This window comes from Agelaius tricolor, unplaced genomic scaffold, assembly GCF_023055355.1.
Source record: "Agelaius tricolor isolate 1412-34295 unplaced genomic scaffold, bAgeTri1.0.p SCAF_3, whole genome shotgun sequence".
Lineage (NCBI taxonomy): Eukaryota > Metazoa > Chordata > Aves > Passeriformes > Icteridae > Agelaius > Agelaius tricolor.
The window spans coordinates 3,098,349-3,113,875 of NW_027269263.1; the positions used below are offsets into that span (position 1 = coordinate 3,098,349).

The 15,527-nt window shown below is 40.7% G+C and overlaps 1 protein-coding gene across 21 annotated transcripts in view; it reads left to right on the forward strand.

Annotated features, from left to right (window-relative positions):
* MICAL3 (microtubule associated monooxygenase, calponin and LIM domain containing 3) overlaps positions 1 to 15,527 on the forward strand; it is a 174,203-nt gene that overhangs the window by 115,155 nt on the left and 43,521 nt on the right. For all 21 annotated transcript variants that reach the window (XM_071422149.1, XM_071422167.1, XM_071422152.1 and 18 more), the window contains one exon: positions 11,329 to 11,524. In XM_071422149.1, the coding sequence (XP_071278250.1) occupies positions 11,329 to 11,524 (196 nt within the window). The remainder of the gene's footprint in view (positions 1 to 11,328; positions 11,525 to 15,527) is intronic.

Below are 15,527 nucleotides of genomic sequence, written 5' to 3' on the forward strand. Positions count from 1 at the left end.
CTCATGTTTGCTGTCATCCCAGAAGGCTGTGTTTGCTTTTTTAGGAAAATTTCATAATCCTCCTTTCTGCTGTTATAGACGTTTATCTGATGGCTTGAGGGTAGAAGTGTTTAAAAATAGGATTTTTTTTACCCAAGAGATGTTTTGAATACTTCCAGGCTGATGTGAAAACACATCAGAACTGATGTGTAAACTATTTTTAATCAGTAGTAAGTCTTTTGGAAGCTTGCTTCCTGAAACTGTGCCAGACTTTTAGTATATCTACATATATAATTACAAGAATTTTCCTAGTTTTGGGACAAATTTCCACTAAGGTGTGAAGCTCTGGATTGCTTGGAATATTCAATTGCTTTGTAAAATTTACACAAGAGTATGTGGCATAAGTGTAGGTAATAGAAAAGTGTGCAACACAATGAGGGAGAAGATGTTGAACCTTTTTGGAGTATGTGGATCTTGTGACAAGTATTCCCCACTATATTTTCCTGTAACTGCCAGCCTAAGATTTCAGCCTGTTCCATTATCAGCACCTGATAATCTTGACACAAAGGGTAGAAATGAGGTAAAGCCATGCTTAGTATGTAAATGGATTCTGAGATCCAGTGATTATGGAAATCTCTAGGACATTGCCTCAGGAGAGATATGGTGGTTATTAACTCAGTAAAGAGAAAGAAGATAGCTGTTCACAGGTGGTGGTTTGAATCTGATCACAAATTGAACAGGAGCCTGAAAGCATTACATCTCACACTTTATTGTGCATGATAAAATTTCAGGTTTCTGATGGGTTGTTCTTAAATGATCAAAATATTGTCCATTGTCCCATGTGGAACTAGAAGTACCAGTTTCTATAAAAAAATTTGTACTGAAAGATTCAAAGAATGTATCACAGAACAGTTTGGGTTGGAAGGGACCTTAAAGATTGTTCAGTTTCAACCCCTTGACAAGGACCCTTTCCACTAGACCAAGTGGCTCAAAGTCCTGTCCAGCCTGACCCTGAACACCTCCAGGGATGGAACATCCACATCTTTGGGCAATCTGTTCCAGTGCTTCATCATCCTCACAGTAAAGAATTTCTTCCTGCCATCCAATCTAAACCTACGCTCTTTCAGTTTAAAGCCGTTCTCCATTGTCTTACTGCCCCATGCCCTTGTAAAACATCCATCCTCAGAGCTCTTGCTGGCCCTTAGGTACTGACCAAGGCTCCACAGAGACTTCTCCAGGCTGAACAACCTCAACTCTCTCAGCCTTTCCTCACAGGAGAAATATTTCATCCCTCTAATCATCTTTGTGGCATCTCTGGGCTTGCTCCAGCAGATCCACCTCCTCCTTGCATTGGGGCCCCCAGGGCTGGAGGCAGAACTCAGGTGGGGTCTCACCAGAGCAGAGGGGCAGAATCCCCTTACTTGCCCTGCAGCCCACTGTGCTTTGGATGCAGCTCAGGACATGGTTGGCTTTTGGGGGTGTGAGTGCACGTTGACAGGTCATGTTGAGCTTCTTGAGTCCTTCTCCAAACCTTCTCCTGCATCAGGCACTTCTTCATCCTCCTGGTTCCCTGCCTTTGCCTTCTGGGATTTGAGCTGTGTGCCTGGAACACTTGCCAGTGAAGATTCCGCTCCTACTTTTAGGTGGAAACAGTTTTGGTTTGGCTTGGTGTGATTTGCACGTTGGGGATCACCTGTCTGATCCTCACAGTGAAATGGGAGATTGCAGAGGGATTGCAGATTGTACTTGTGCTACAGATGAGTGGCAAGAGGTCGATGCCACCATGAAAAAATGATACCAAGTGTTATGGAGTAGATAAGATAGCAGAGGCTTTCTTGGTAACAACATAAAAGTGGTCGCCGTTTGGATCATAACTGGACAATCAGTCTTAAATATTAATTTCTAAGTTATTTAATTAAAATAAAGAGAATGCTTCACTCAAAAAGTGGGAAACCTCATTAACCAAGGTCATTATGGTTCTAAAATCTAGTGGGGCCTTTTCTTTTTTCTCCCTGCCAGTCCCTGGATGTGCCTCATCAAGAACCCAGGTGGTTCTTTGAGGTACCATACCTTGAATAGCTTCCAGAACAAAATTTATGCCTGCAAAGTAATGTTATTTTATCCTCTTCAGCCTTCCCACACTCAGCTTCTTTCAGAGAATGGAAATGAGGCCAGGCAACATATGATAGAGCTGATCTAAATACCAAGGAGAGCTCTGACATCCTGGATGATACCAGGAAAATGGAGCATGATTGGTAATAGGTTACTGACTTACCAATGTTCCTGAGTGATTAACAGGCTAAAAATCCCTACATAACTCATATTGTATCTCTAGGACTGGAAACCTGTTTGGGCAGCAGTAAAAGTGAATTCTGTACAAACATAAAGATTTTCCTGCCAGAAGAGATGTAATAAGGAATATTGAGCTTAGCAGTGTTCCCTGGGGCTTGGATTAGGTGACCTAATACCTCCTTTCCCCTGATTCTCTTCTCCACCCACCAGTGACAACACTGGCCACTTTCCAGGAGTCAAAAATAGCCACACTCCTGGATGATTCTGTACCTCTGCTGTAAGGAAGGCAACTTTTCTGTACTGTTAAACCACATACTGATCTCCTAACCTTCATTACATAATGCTGCTGCTTCATGCATCTGCATAGGGGCAATACTGTTCCTCAAACATAACTTATACTGTGAGTTAGATGAATTTCTTTTTGTTTCCAAGACATAAGGATAAATTACAGATGACCTTGATCTTAAACTGGCTAATTATATTCACTTCTGGTTGCTTCCACTAAAACCAGTGAAAGGTCAGATCAATGCAATTGCCAGCTGGTTCTAAAGTCAGCCCTACTGATGCAGTAAGCAACTGTTTTGTCAGTGTCTGTTTTGGGAATTCCAGAAGTCTGTTTTAATTAAAATAATGGGGAGGAGTGGGGCAAAACATTGCAACACTCATAAGACAAATGTGTGAGTTTTCAATTTCATTCAATAGTCAGTCCTATTAATTTTCACTGTTATGAAGAGAACAAGCTTCCACATTTACAGACAGTATCTCAGAATGGAGAACTTAATTCTAGCTGGACGTTGTGGAATGTGTGGAGGAGGACTTACACCTTCATGTGTTTGTTTCTGGGCTGTCTGTTTCAGAATCCCTTGAGTATTTTATCTGTCAGCTGTTCCTATACACATTAGAGTCGTTTGAGGGGGGCTTTCTGCTCTTCATTGCTCAGGGCACCAGTAGATATGAACATCTCACTGATTTTTATTTAATGTGCTGCTGAATTCATGCTGTAAAACATCTTGGCCAGCACTAGAAGTGGTTCTTTGATAACTCTACTGAGTACTTCTGCACCAGATGGTTTTTTGATTAAACACCTTTCTGTCTGTACAGCTTAATCTCCCCATTTTTCTGTTTAGGTCCCAAATTTGCTGGGGAGAATTTCTAGACTGACGGTGTGAGGATGGAGCCTGACATGCTAGCAGAGATCTTGAGAATGTTGGTTCTTGTCAATTTAAGGACAGTTTTATTGATCAGGTCCAGCATAAGCCAGTTTGCATTTACAATTCCCAAGAGCTTTGACTCAGTAGAGTGCATCTTCTGGAAAGCTTAGTATTTACTGCTAGGATTGGTACCTGTGCCTTGCAGAACAATTTCAGGAGGGCTCTCTTCAGGTTTGAGCACATTTTGAATGCTGTCCATGGATACTGGGTATCTTGCTTATGAGTAGACTTTGATTTTCATACTGTCCTCTTTGAGTTCAGGCCTTTTATATTTAGTAGAATGTGTTATGGATCAAATGGGAAACATCAGAAAACTCAAGATGTAATGGCTTCATGGTATAGCTGAGTAATTCAGGCTGAGGGCTTGGGAACACCCTACCGTAGTAGGAGAGAAAGTTGAGGCATTGTATCAAAGTAACAGGGCTGCTTGTGATGGTTTAACCTCAGCTGGCAACTAAGTACCACACAGCTGTGGGGAGCAGAATCAGAAAGTAAAACTCATGGGTTGAGATAATTGAAACAAACAATAATAACTGTGGCATTCACATTCTCTGAAAAAATTCTTTCACCCAGGATTTTTCTCCTGGGAAGCTGAGAAGCCTCAGAGAAAAAGGAAAACAAATTCTTATCTCATTTGCTTCTCCTGTGTTTTGCTCCTGTGGAATGTGTTTGGAGATTGTTTACCCACAGGTGATTGTTTCATTGGTTTCTCGTGTGAGTTGTTTTCACTCTTTGGCCAATTGGGGCCAAGCTGTGTCAGGACTCTGGAAAGGGTTTTCATTATTATCTTTTTAGCATTTAGTAAGTATCCTGTCTGTATTCTTTAGTATAGTATAGCATTCTTTAATATAATATAGTATAATAAAGTAATAAATGAGCCTTCTGAGAACATGGAGTCAGATGCATCATTCCTGCCTTTGTCGGGGCATCCCAGCAAATACAATAAATATAACAATAACAATAATTGCAATGAAAAGGAAGGAATGAGAGGAATAACCCCAAAGAACAACTGATGCACAATGCAGTTTGCTCACCACCCACTGACTGACTCCCAGATGATCCCTGAGCAGCTCTCAGTCCCTCCTGGCGATCTCCCCCAGTTTATGTTCTGGCCATGGCATTCTATGGATGGAGTATCCCTTTGGCCATTTGGGGTCAGCTGCCCTGGCCACACTCCCTCCCAGCCTTTTGTGCACCTGCTCACAGGCAGAGCATGAGATGCTGCAAAGTGCTTGACTCGGGGTAAGCACTGCTTAGCAACAGCCAAAACATCAGCCCGTCACCAATGTTACATCACACCAAACCCAAAACATGGTACCAGCTACTAGGGAGAAAATTAACTCTATCCCAGCCTAAACCAGGATACTATGAAGTATTTAGATTCAAATAAATTTGTTCTTGTGTCTGTTTGAGGAGGTGTTGCATTGCCCCTTTTGCCTTTGAGGATGTGCTTGTCCAAATTCAGGGCGTCCTACCAGGAAATGTGCAGTTCTGCAGCTCATGATGTGAGGCTGTGCAAACAAGCACTGACAAGAATGCAGCAGGTCTGTTGGGCTCTTGCCAGGGGTTTCCTGGAGAAATTTCCTATAAGAGAAGATAAATGTAAAAGGGCAGATGAATCCAAACTTAAGACTTTGAACTTTTTACTAACCCTTAAAAAACCCATTCCGTTTGACATCCTTCTGCAGTCAGTTCAGATTTGCCATGGACATGGCTTATGTATCTGTTGCTGTGCAGTACAGAAATTTTTAACAGTGTCTACAGATAATAATTTTTGAGAGGATTAAGGAAAGGATTTCAGAAGAAAGCAGTTGGAATGTCTTAATTGACTTACTGTTTGAATGTGTGCAGCATCTAACAAATGAGCCTCAATAGCAAGATTTCCTTTTTTATTGTGCACACAGTGCTGGGCACTTCCTTACATCAAAAGTGTTTTTTCTTGAAGTGAAGTTGAGAGTGAAGTGCTTGGCATTGTGCATTCTGGATCCTGTTTTTGGCACTGCCACCAGACTGTTGTGAGATTGCCTTGCTGGTATTTAATCTCTGTGTCTGGACTTGTGCAGTGCCTCTGCAGTACTTACCTACTTCCAAAATAGGTTTGTTTTAGTCTGCTGGTGCTTGTAAAGCCTTTTGAGGCCCTTGGACAAGAAGTGGAATTGGAATACAAACAGGCAGTTAGTGGAACTGAAGTGGGTGAGGGTGAAACTTCCAGGAAAAATCCTGAAACTCAATGTGACATGAACACAGATAAAAATGAGAAGCTAAGAATACTGCTGGATCTTGTTTGCTGCCTTCTCCTTTGAGGTCTATGCCTTTGAGGTATAAACCTCAGTGATAATGTTTGCTGAATGGATAATGCACTTCAGAAACCTTACCCCAAAAGGTATTTCTTAGAAATTAATTGCAAGGGACTATGAGGACTTCCAGCATTTCAAACTGAGAGTTCATTGCATCACTTTTTAACTCCCCTGGAAAAGTTCCCATCTCCCTTTTCAGTACTTGGTCACAGGCAATATACTGCTGTTTCTATAGGGTTTGTTTTATCTGACACAGTTCTCAAACAATTGTGTGGAGGTAGAAGTAATTGAAGTGTTTGGAAAAGACAAGTGGAAACAAACAGGTACAGTGTTTCACATTACCACAAAACCACAAGCTCTGGGAAATCCATAATGAAGATTTTCCTGAGTGTATTAACTCCTTCCCCCTTTTGCATGTGTTTCAAAGTAGACTCCTTTATTTAAATTTCCATAATTCCCCAAGGCCACAGCTGAGTCTGTGCAAAATACTGGACAAGAGAGGACATGCACCTTAGTCAGATATTGAGATAGCAAGCTTAGAAAAGCAAGTCTAGAGGTACTGCATGATAACTGAAAAACAGCTTCTAGTGAAATAGACAGGTATTTTCCCTTTGGGAAGAAATCATTGTTCTCAGATTCCCAGTTCTCTCCTCCATCTTCAGCATGGAAGTTGTGTCAAGGAGTAACCTTGGCAAGATTTCATTGAGCCCATGGGAATAACATATAGATTTTACAGAACAAGGTAATACTGGAGGTGAGTTGAGATAGGATCCTCTCTCAAGAGGAGCTTCTCAAGCCTTCCAGGAATTGCCTGAGTTGCTGGAATAGGACACACTCATGCAGGCAAGGAGCAGTTGTGTTAGGAATGTTATCTCTGATCAGACACTTATTATTTCAGGAGGTAAGCTCTGTCAAAGCTGAGATAAATTAAGGGCTCTGGCAGCTTTCATGCAGCAGCTAAGCAGCCTGTCCTGTTAAGAAAAACAGCTCCCTTCAGATGATCTATGTAATGTTCATGGCCCACTGACTCTTCCAAATTAAAGAGTCAGATTTTAAAATGTGTCCTATTTTGGATGTTGTTTGTAGATTTTTAGCTGATCAGTTGGTTGTTCAAGAAGCTACACTTGGCTTTGAGGTAGCTCCCCTCTCTGGGTAGTAACACAGCTTTTCTTCCTGGCTGATGCAGCCATGGCAGCCTTTTTCCTCACTTGGGAATGGTTACAAAAACAGGGACCTTTGTCCCTGTGGGCCCAGAGGCAAGGACCGAGTGGAAGGTCAGGTGCTGGCTGGGCACTCTGAACAGTCTGGGGAATACAGTGTATTGATTAAAGAGAGGCAGCTTTCCCCTCTACAGGGACTTCAGGTCTACAAGAACTGCATTGGAACAGACTTTGCCCATGCATTTAGCACCTTATATATATGAGGGAGAAATGAGAGCAGGCAGCAAGCTTCAGAATTCCTCAGTCTTACTTATATTTTTATTGTAGTGTCTTTATGGGTTTTTAATTGTAGCATCAAATTAGTTGGTGTGAACTTTAGAGTATAAAATGGGAGAATTGTCCATCATCTGGACACTTCAGTGATGCCTGTATCTCACATTTACTTTCATCCCTTGTATAAGTTTGTGAAGTGCAGTGCTTTTCCTTCTGATAGTTGATGGCTTTGTGGTGCATGGCTATCAGTAGCATTTCTCTTGTTTCATATTTGTTAATAAGTTGGACAGTGGCTTTGCAGACAGCTATATCTGCTAAATGCATGGCATCTTGTAGAAACAGACATCTTTTAGAAACAAAACTAATATGTGAAGTAAACTAAATAATCTGTGTAGTGCAAATTCCTAGAAATCCCATGCTTAAACTGGTAGTGGAGTTTCTGTATCATATTCTCTGATGCAGAGCTGTTTTCTTGGCAGACTGGAGAGATGTGACCACTTTTGCATCTCAACTATATGGATATATAAATTAATAAGAGAAGGTGCTGGGAATGCCCTTTCTACTTTGAGATTTTGAGGCAGGGAGCGCTTGTCAAGCTCACAGGACATCTTGGCTTGGCCACATTTTTTTGCATTAAAGTTCAGGTTGATTTTCTGTCTTTTAAGATTTTTTTAACACAGTTGCATTGTGTCACTCCCACTTACAGGATTTGCTGTGACAGGATTTGTTTCATTCTCTGTGTCCCAGTTACACTGGGTCTTTGTGATGAGAAGGGCAGTGATGCTTTGTGTTTTGAAAAACTTTCCTGAAGGATCATATATGTTCATGAAATGCATGTAAAAAGATGTCAGCTTGATTTTTGAGTCCTTCTCTACCTAGCAGTGATTGCTGCCAGTCTTTCTCCCCACACTAGATATTACAATACTGAAACAGCCTTTTTTTAAAGAACTCTACTCCATTTAATTTAATTATATGGCAATTGTTTGTTTGTTTGGGTTTGGTTGTTTTGGTTTTTTGTTGGTTTTTTACTTTGAAAAGGCTGACAAAAAGCCCCTAAGATGGTTAGAAAACAAAAAGAGTGAAATAATATCAGACAGATAAAAGTTCTTGTTCTTTGGTTTTCAGAATCCTTTTTATTGTGAACTTTGTAGCTATGTCAGGGTTTGCATCAGAAGATAGTAAGTTAAAAACAGCTTGTGGAAAGACATTCCTGTTAAAGTAGCTGAGCCTTGCTGATGACTCCATGTGTATAAAACGTTCTGAGTAGTACAAAACCTTCTTTTTTAAATCATTATTTTAATATATTCCTTGTTTGTTTTCCCTGACCTTGGTGTTACTATGCTACCCAGAGTCCTGTTTTTTTCTACTGTCAGCCAAAGGGGCAGAGCAAAATTCGAGGTCAGTTCCCCTGGTACTGTGAACTCAGGGCTGGGTAATGTAACATGGATTGCAAAAATAGATTTGGCTGAGTAGGTATCACCAGAGAGAGAGAGAGAATGAAAAATAGTGAATCCCAGTGAAAAAGGCAGTTCAGTTCCACTAAACTTTGCAAACCAAAACACAACAGAAGGCTTAACAGCAGGAAATGGTGGAGACCACAGTATCCCTGGAAATGCAAGGCAGTGTTGCCACCTGACCAAGCTTATTTGTTTGTACCATGAAGAAGCTCTGGAGTTCCAGCTAAAGGCATGGGCAGCCACTTGCCCATGTCATGGAAGGGTTAAATCATGCTAAGGAAGAGAGAAAAACGCTTCTGGCGGTTGTCTTCAAGATTTTATCTCAGAGGAGTGGGATAGGAAATAGATGCCAGGAATTATGTAAAGACCTGTGTAATTTTGTGTGAAATATGAAGGTGGTACTGAGTAATTGTCCTGGAAAAAAACCAAAAACTGTTGGGAATAAAGTGAGAAACTACAGAGGATGAAGAAAGGAAGCAAAAGCTGTCTTGGAAGTTAAAATGTGCGAGGATAAAGTAAAGGTTGCCAAAGCTCATGCTGGGTTAGACTTTGCAAAGGAGAGCAAAGCAAAGAGCTCTGTTTTGTAGGCATGTAGGTAAAAGCAAGGTAAGGGAAAACAGAAGTGTGTTCATAGTGAAGATGGAGCTGACATAAAATGCAATTTTGTATATAGTAAATCCAGATGGACATGGGAGCAAAAGAGACAGTGGGAAGAGCAGGATTGGGAAATGAGGACTAATACAATGAAGCAAATAGTCTTTGTCTCAGAAGAGTGGGAGAAATGTAAAATGAAATTGTGAGCTTTGTGGTAACAATTTGTGATTAAATCAAGCTGTCCTAATGTACTTTGACTGTCTCATTCAGGAAATACTATGGACCACTGGGTAACAGAAGTATGTCCTGCAGATAAACTAAAAAGAAAACAAAACAAATAAACTTTAAAAGGTGATCTGAACATGTACATATCAGTTAAACAGTAGGTGTAGCATCTTTTAAGGAGTAACTAAAACCTGCTAGTTCTGCAAGGGAAGTCCTTTGACCTCATGCAGGTAAGTGCTATAAAATGTGGCATGGGTTCACCAGAGACTGTTCTAGACTGGCTTGACAGCTTTTATTGACAACTGATACCTCCCATGAGGGAAATTGTAGTGCATTTGAACGGTCTGGACTTGAGCAAAGCACAGGAATGCTGACACATGGAAATAATTATTGGAACTGGATAAAACAGGGGAGTAGTACATGAAGTGTGAGTAGCTAAGAAGTTGGGCTAAATTAGAGATGAGAGGTTTTATTAAAGGAGGAAATAAGGGGGTTGGATGTCACCTACAGACTATGCAGTGTCCCAAAAAGTGATATGGGGTCTGATTTTTGTAATACTGTCATTAAAGTTACCAGCCAAAAAAAAAAAAAAAAAGACCAAGGAAAACATCTGCTAATGAAATTCAGGGCTGAATCAACGTTTCAAATCCTCATCAATGCAGAGGAGGACAAGCATATCATCCACTAAGAACTGCAAAATGTTGCCAACTGTAAGATTAAACTTAGGAATGTAATAGTGGAAAGTACCAGGTCATGTACTAAGAAAATGTTGAGAATTTTGGCTACCAACAAAGTGCTCATCAGTTGAAAGCAAAGGAGGAAGATCTAAATATCATAAAAGCCACCAGTATTATGTGACATATAAATAGGCAGGTGTGTTCTCAGCATGTATCAGATGAGAGATTTGTGGCAGGGTTGTGTGTTACATTGATAAGGCCTCATCTGGAAAGCCACGTTCACTTTTAATCACCCAGGTTCTGGAAAGATTAATCCAAACTGGGACAGGTGCAGAGACCTAGGGGATGATCAGAGAGCACTGAAGAGCTTATCTTCAGTGAGAAGGCATGGCTTGTTTAACAAAACAAAACAAAGGCATGGAAATATGGGTAAGGGGTGAACAGTGGCATGGTGTTCAAGCTAAAATATCGCAATTTTAAAAATAAGTGGATGAAAGCAGGATAGAATAAAATTCATTGAGTGCTACTGTGAATTAAGCTTCTCAGTACTTTTCTACAACTGTCTGGTTCACATAGCCTTGCAATTCTGGGGGACTTCTGGGATTTTTACTTGCAAATGTCTCTCTGAGATTTGTCCTTGTGATTCATTTCATTACAAATTCTGATTGAAAAGTAAATCAATTCAAGTCTATTAAAAGTTTTAAAATTTGGCCTTTTTCATTCCTTCCCTCATCTTTAAGTAGTAACAATATTGCCTTGCTCATTAACTCTGTACATTTCCCTTGGCTGGTGCCAGTTTTAACATGCAGCAGGGTTGCCCTGTAGCATTCCTTCTGGGTCTCAGATAATACATCCAGCCTGTGCCCAGGCCTTCCCCACACAGACTTCATTGCATCTCTAGTTTTTGCAGCTAAAATGGCCCTATTTCCTCTCTCGACTAGGACATTTAACATTCTTTTTAGCATCTATTAGCCAAAACCACTAAGATTCCCTTTTGCAGTCTGGCCTCCCAGTAGTGACGAACAGGATAATGACGTAAGGTATTCTCTCGCTTTATTTACCTCCCTCTGCCTCGTGCCCCTGTTCTCCCAGTTGCTCAGTTCTCTCAAAACTGTGACTTTCTGACTGTTGCATTTGTTGTTTATTGCCTGGCTTGTCCTCAGGTCCCAGTGTGAACGGGCTGGAGGAGCCCAGCCTGGCCAAGCGGCTGCGGGGCACTCCGGAGCGCATCGAGCTGGAGAACTACCGGCTGTCCCTGCAGCGCGAGGAGGAGCTGGAGGAGGTGCCCGAGGAGACCCTGGCAGAGCACAACCTGAGCAGCGTGCTGGACAAAGGGACAGAAGAGGATGTGCCCAGCAGGTCAGCACGCATTGCCCAGCAGCTTTTTCTGCACCATCCCAGCTGGCTTTGCCTGCCCTTCCTTTTTCTTTAACTGTGTACCACGTTGTGCTTTCTAAAGCTTTTGAGACACACAGACTTTTCATCTTGTGGTTTCTGTTCTCAATAACTCACTACTATCAGAAGACACCTCTAGCACTGTAATACCATGAGATTAATACCATGAGATTAAGTTCCAAAATGGGAAGGGATTTTTAAATTTAATTTTTCAATTGTATCAAAGGTAAGTGAGTCTTTTGAGCAAACAGAACATGCATTCAAATGGAAGGGGGTTCCAAAGTTATATACCTTCTTTTATACACCTTCTTTTATATACCTATATAAAGTTATATACCTTCTTTTCTGTATGCTTTGCATTACAATTCAAAACCATGTTTGGTTTCAAGATTTAGGCTTGGCACACATGTAATCCTGACTGAATGCTGGTGCAATACCCGAGAGGTATTGATGGAAGCAATAGCTGTGGCTGTTGAAAAATGTGTTGTACCTTCACAGTAATAAAATGAAGGTGTATAATTGTATTGTACCTTCATGATAACAAAATGAAGGTGTATAAATGTGTTGCACCTTCATGAATTTCTCTTTATATGCAAAATTATGTGCAAGCACACCAGGATCCACAACCATGCAGGTAGAGCTAGTGGAAACAATTTTTACAAGAATCACTGAGAGGAAATCCTTGAGGAAGTATGCTCATGAACTTTATAGTCAATCACACATTTTTGCAGAGTCTTGGTCTCTTAACACAATTTCTCATCTACTTGTCTTTGTAGCATTAGCAGTCCTTACCTTTTCATCTCTGAGTCTGTCCAGTAGACTTGAAATAAACTCAGAAAATGCTATTGTTTGCTTCCTGAAACTTAGATCCTACAGTCATGTTCTATGTATGAATTGCCTGCAGATATAGGTCTGTATGAGAAATTCAATAATCTTGGCCTATTTTTGGGAGATTCAAACTATATTTTCTTAACTCATCCTTCCTTTAGTTACCTGCTTAGGTTTAGGAATTGCATCAACTATGACAAAATAAGCATTGATGATCTCAGGGGTTTTACTCCGTTATATTTCTACCTCTAAAACAAAAGTGTAGAGCTATTGACTGTTGTTACTCTTTGTCTTGATTTCACTAAATCAGGACACAATAGGCCTGTTCAATAAATGGCAGAAAACTTACAAAGGCCAATAATTAGTTTAAAAAAGTGGAGTTTTGGCATTTTGGTATGAAGCTGATGGTCACTGCCAAGAGGTGTTTTGTGAGATTCTGAAGCTTGAGGGTGGAACACTATTAGGTTAGCAAATTTGGTTTTTGTCTTGTTACAGTTCCTTTTGTCCTACATTCATCCCTATAACTTGTTATCAGCATGAGAATTTCTGTCTGTAGTAGACTGCATTGTATAATTTTCCATGTGAGAAGCAGCATGGGCAATTCACATTCTGTCATAAGGAGAAAAGAGGAAATACATCAAATTCCCTGTCAGTTTGACCTGGAAAACTTTATATTCCAAATCTAAGTATGGCAAGCAGTTTACTCAGAAAATGGACAAGGCTGTGTGGGCCAAATATCAGAGAGAGCAGAGGGAGAATTTTCTAGGAGGTGTAGCTGTTGGGTATCCTCTCTTCAGCTGTATTCACTCCATGGATAGACTGCAAAGACATAAAAAAAGGGGGGAGAAGTCTGACTACTTTTTCAGCAATAAAAAAAAAAAGTTTTTACTCCTGCAACAAGCCAACCAAGGCCCTGATTTAATCATCTTCACTGTCTTGGTGCAGCGCTGCAGGGCTAGGAGCAGGCAGAGGAGATGGGGAACTCTTTGTTCCCTCCATGTCTTACAAAGGATGGGTTGGGCTTTCAGGGTTCACTTAAGTGGCAGATAAAAATCAGGCAGAGACCTCACATTTTGGTGCACAGCTTCCCATCACGCACACGCTGCAGAGAAAGTTTATGGGAAAGAGCATTCAAAGTATATTTTTTTCAAAAGATAGTTAATCTTATTTAAGTTTCAATTAAAAAAAAAGATCAATTAAGCAACTAAAGCCAGACTACACAGTAGTGTGAGGTGTAGGAAACCATTTATATGCCTTATTGATTGCCTTTAAGTTGCAGTAGCCCCCAGTGTGCCATCTCCAGTTTTGGTGTCATGTCCTGTGGCCTTTCAAAGGAATGTCATAGGACAGCTTGTGCTGTATAGGTCTGTATGGCAAGGGAAGAGATTCATTGCCACAGTTTGGGTTTCAGTTCCTCTCCTCAGCACTAAATCTGTACATACCTTTTTCTAATGAGATACTCAACTGCTTATGCAAATTCTATAGAGCAACCTGCCTTGGTCTTTGATTTCTGCTTTATAGAAAAATAAAATTTCAGCTATTGAGTGAATTCCTACAGCACAGGGTTTCCATGCTGAAAGGAATGCTCACTATACCAGGCCATCTCCCACTGCTGTCTTTCAGCTTCTCATTTCTCAGTATTCAAAGGTCAAACAAAAGCCAAGTGATAAATAGAACCCAAAGAAGGTGAAGTGAGCTGTGTGGTGAAGAATTTGTGTCGTCACTCCTCCATGCGATAAGCTGGCTGGTGGAAGAGCAGCAGTTCATTCTGTTTAGCACCCGTGGCAACAATTTGAGCAGCAGTAAACCTTATTGACAGCACACCAAGCCCCCAGCATGCAGCACCTGTCAGGTTTATTTCCATACCAAAGGGTGGGAAAGTAAATCAGGGAGAAGGTGAACATCACATTTAACCCTGTGACAATATCTGCATAAAGCCTTTGGAATATGCTCTGGTCTTCATGCACCAAGCCCACGGCTTGCCAACAGTGTTTGTGTTCAGTATTTCACATGTGAAAATCAGGCAGCATGTTAAAAATAACTGTTGAGTTTATGCTGTGAAAAAGTGGCTTGTAATTTGAGCAAAATAATGTTATTTGTATGCAGACCAGTTAGAAGAATTTAAGAGCCTATGGACAGAAGTGTGTGACAATCAGAGCGTGAACAAAGGGTTTTCCTTATTAGGTTTGCTATCAAAAATAGGCTCTCAGACTAGCAGATGAATAAAATTATGTAAATAAGGTAGTACAACTGTACAAGTTTTATTTCATAGACCCACATGAAGTATAACCTTCATTACTCTTTATTTGTTGGTTTTCCCTTTCATTGTCTTCGTGGAACGGGTTCTGCCAAAGCCAGTGGTCATGGGCATAAGGAAGCAGCAGAAATACTATTCTCAGATTATTCACCCAAACTTTAATTATTCACAAGTAGTTTTATCCTTCAGTCAGATGAATTGGGCCTTTTAAGATTTATAGGAGAAGTATCCAACAGTTGCTCTAATAAATGCAGTTCTGTCACAACAATGGTCTGTTCAGGTAAAACAAAGCTGGAGCACCTTTTGACCCTGCAGAGAGGATCTGTGAGTGTGTTGTAGTCCTCATTCATTTTCCAGTGACAAATGCAACCATCTTTCTCCTCAGTCCCTCCAGGTAGTCTGGCATGTAAGAGTGAGCTCGATTAAATGTCGCTGAATGAGTGGTTACATTTCCTGCCCCTGCTGCATATGCTGAGGAACTGTTAGAATTAAACAGAGGTGACTTCTAAAAGGCACTAATGATTTATTGCTTTGCATGGTTTAGACTTTGCTGTGGGAATAATAATCTCATTACTGTAATTATCTTTGCACTGCTTCCTACAGTTTCTTGCCAGCATGTACACTGTGTAGTTAATTGGATACATATTTCTGTCTGTGATGCAGAAAAGTGAAGAATTTTGGGGTTTTTTTTCTCCATCTCCTTAGTTCACATGCTGTATCCTTTGCCTGATGTGTTTTGTATTCTTTCTACTCCCAAAGACTGCTCTGGTTCACAGGAGCAAGTGCCAAAATTATCTTGGGTATCTCAGCTGCTGTATCAAAAGCCATGGCCTTCTACATTCTAATGCTGTGAGGAACTCCTGCACTGATTTATCAAGAGCA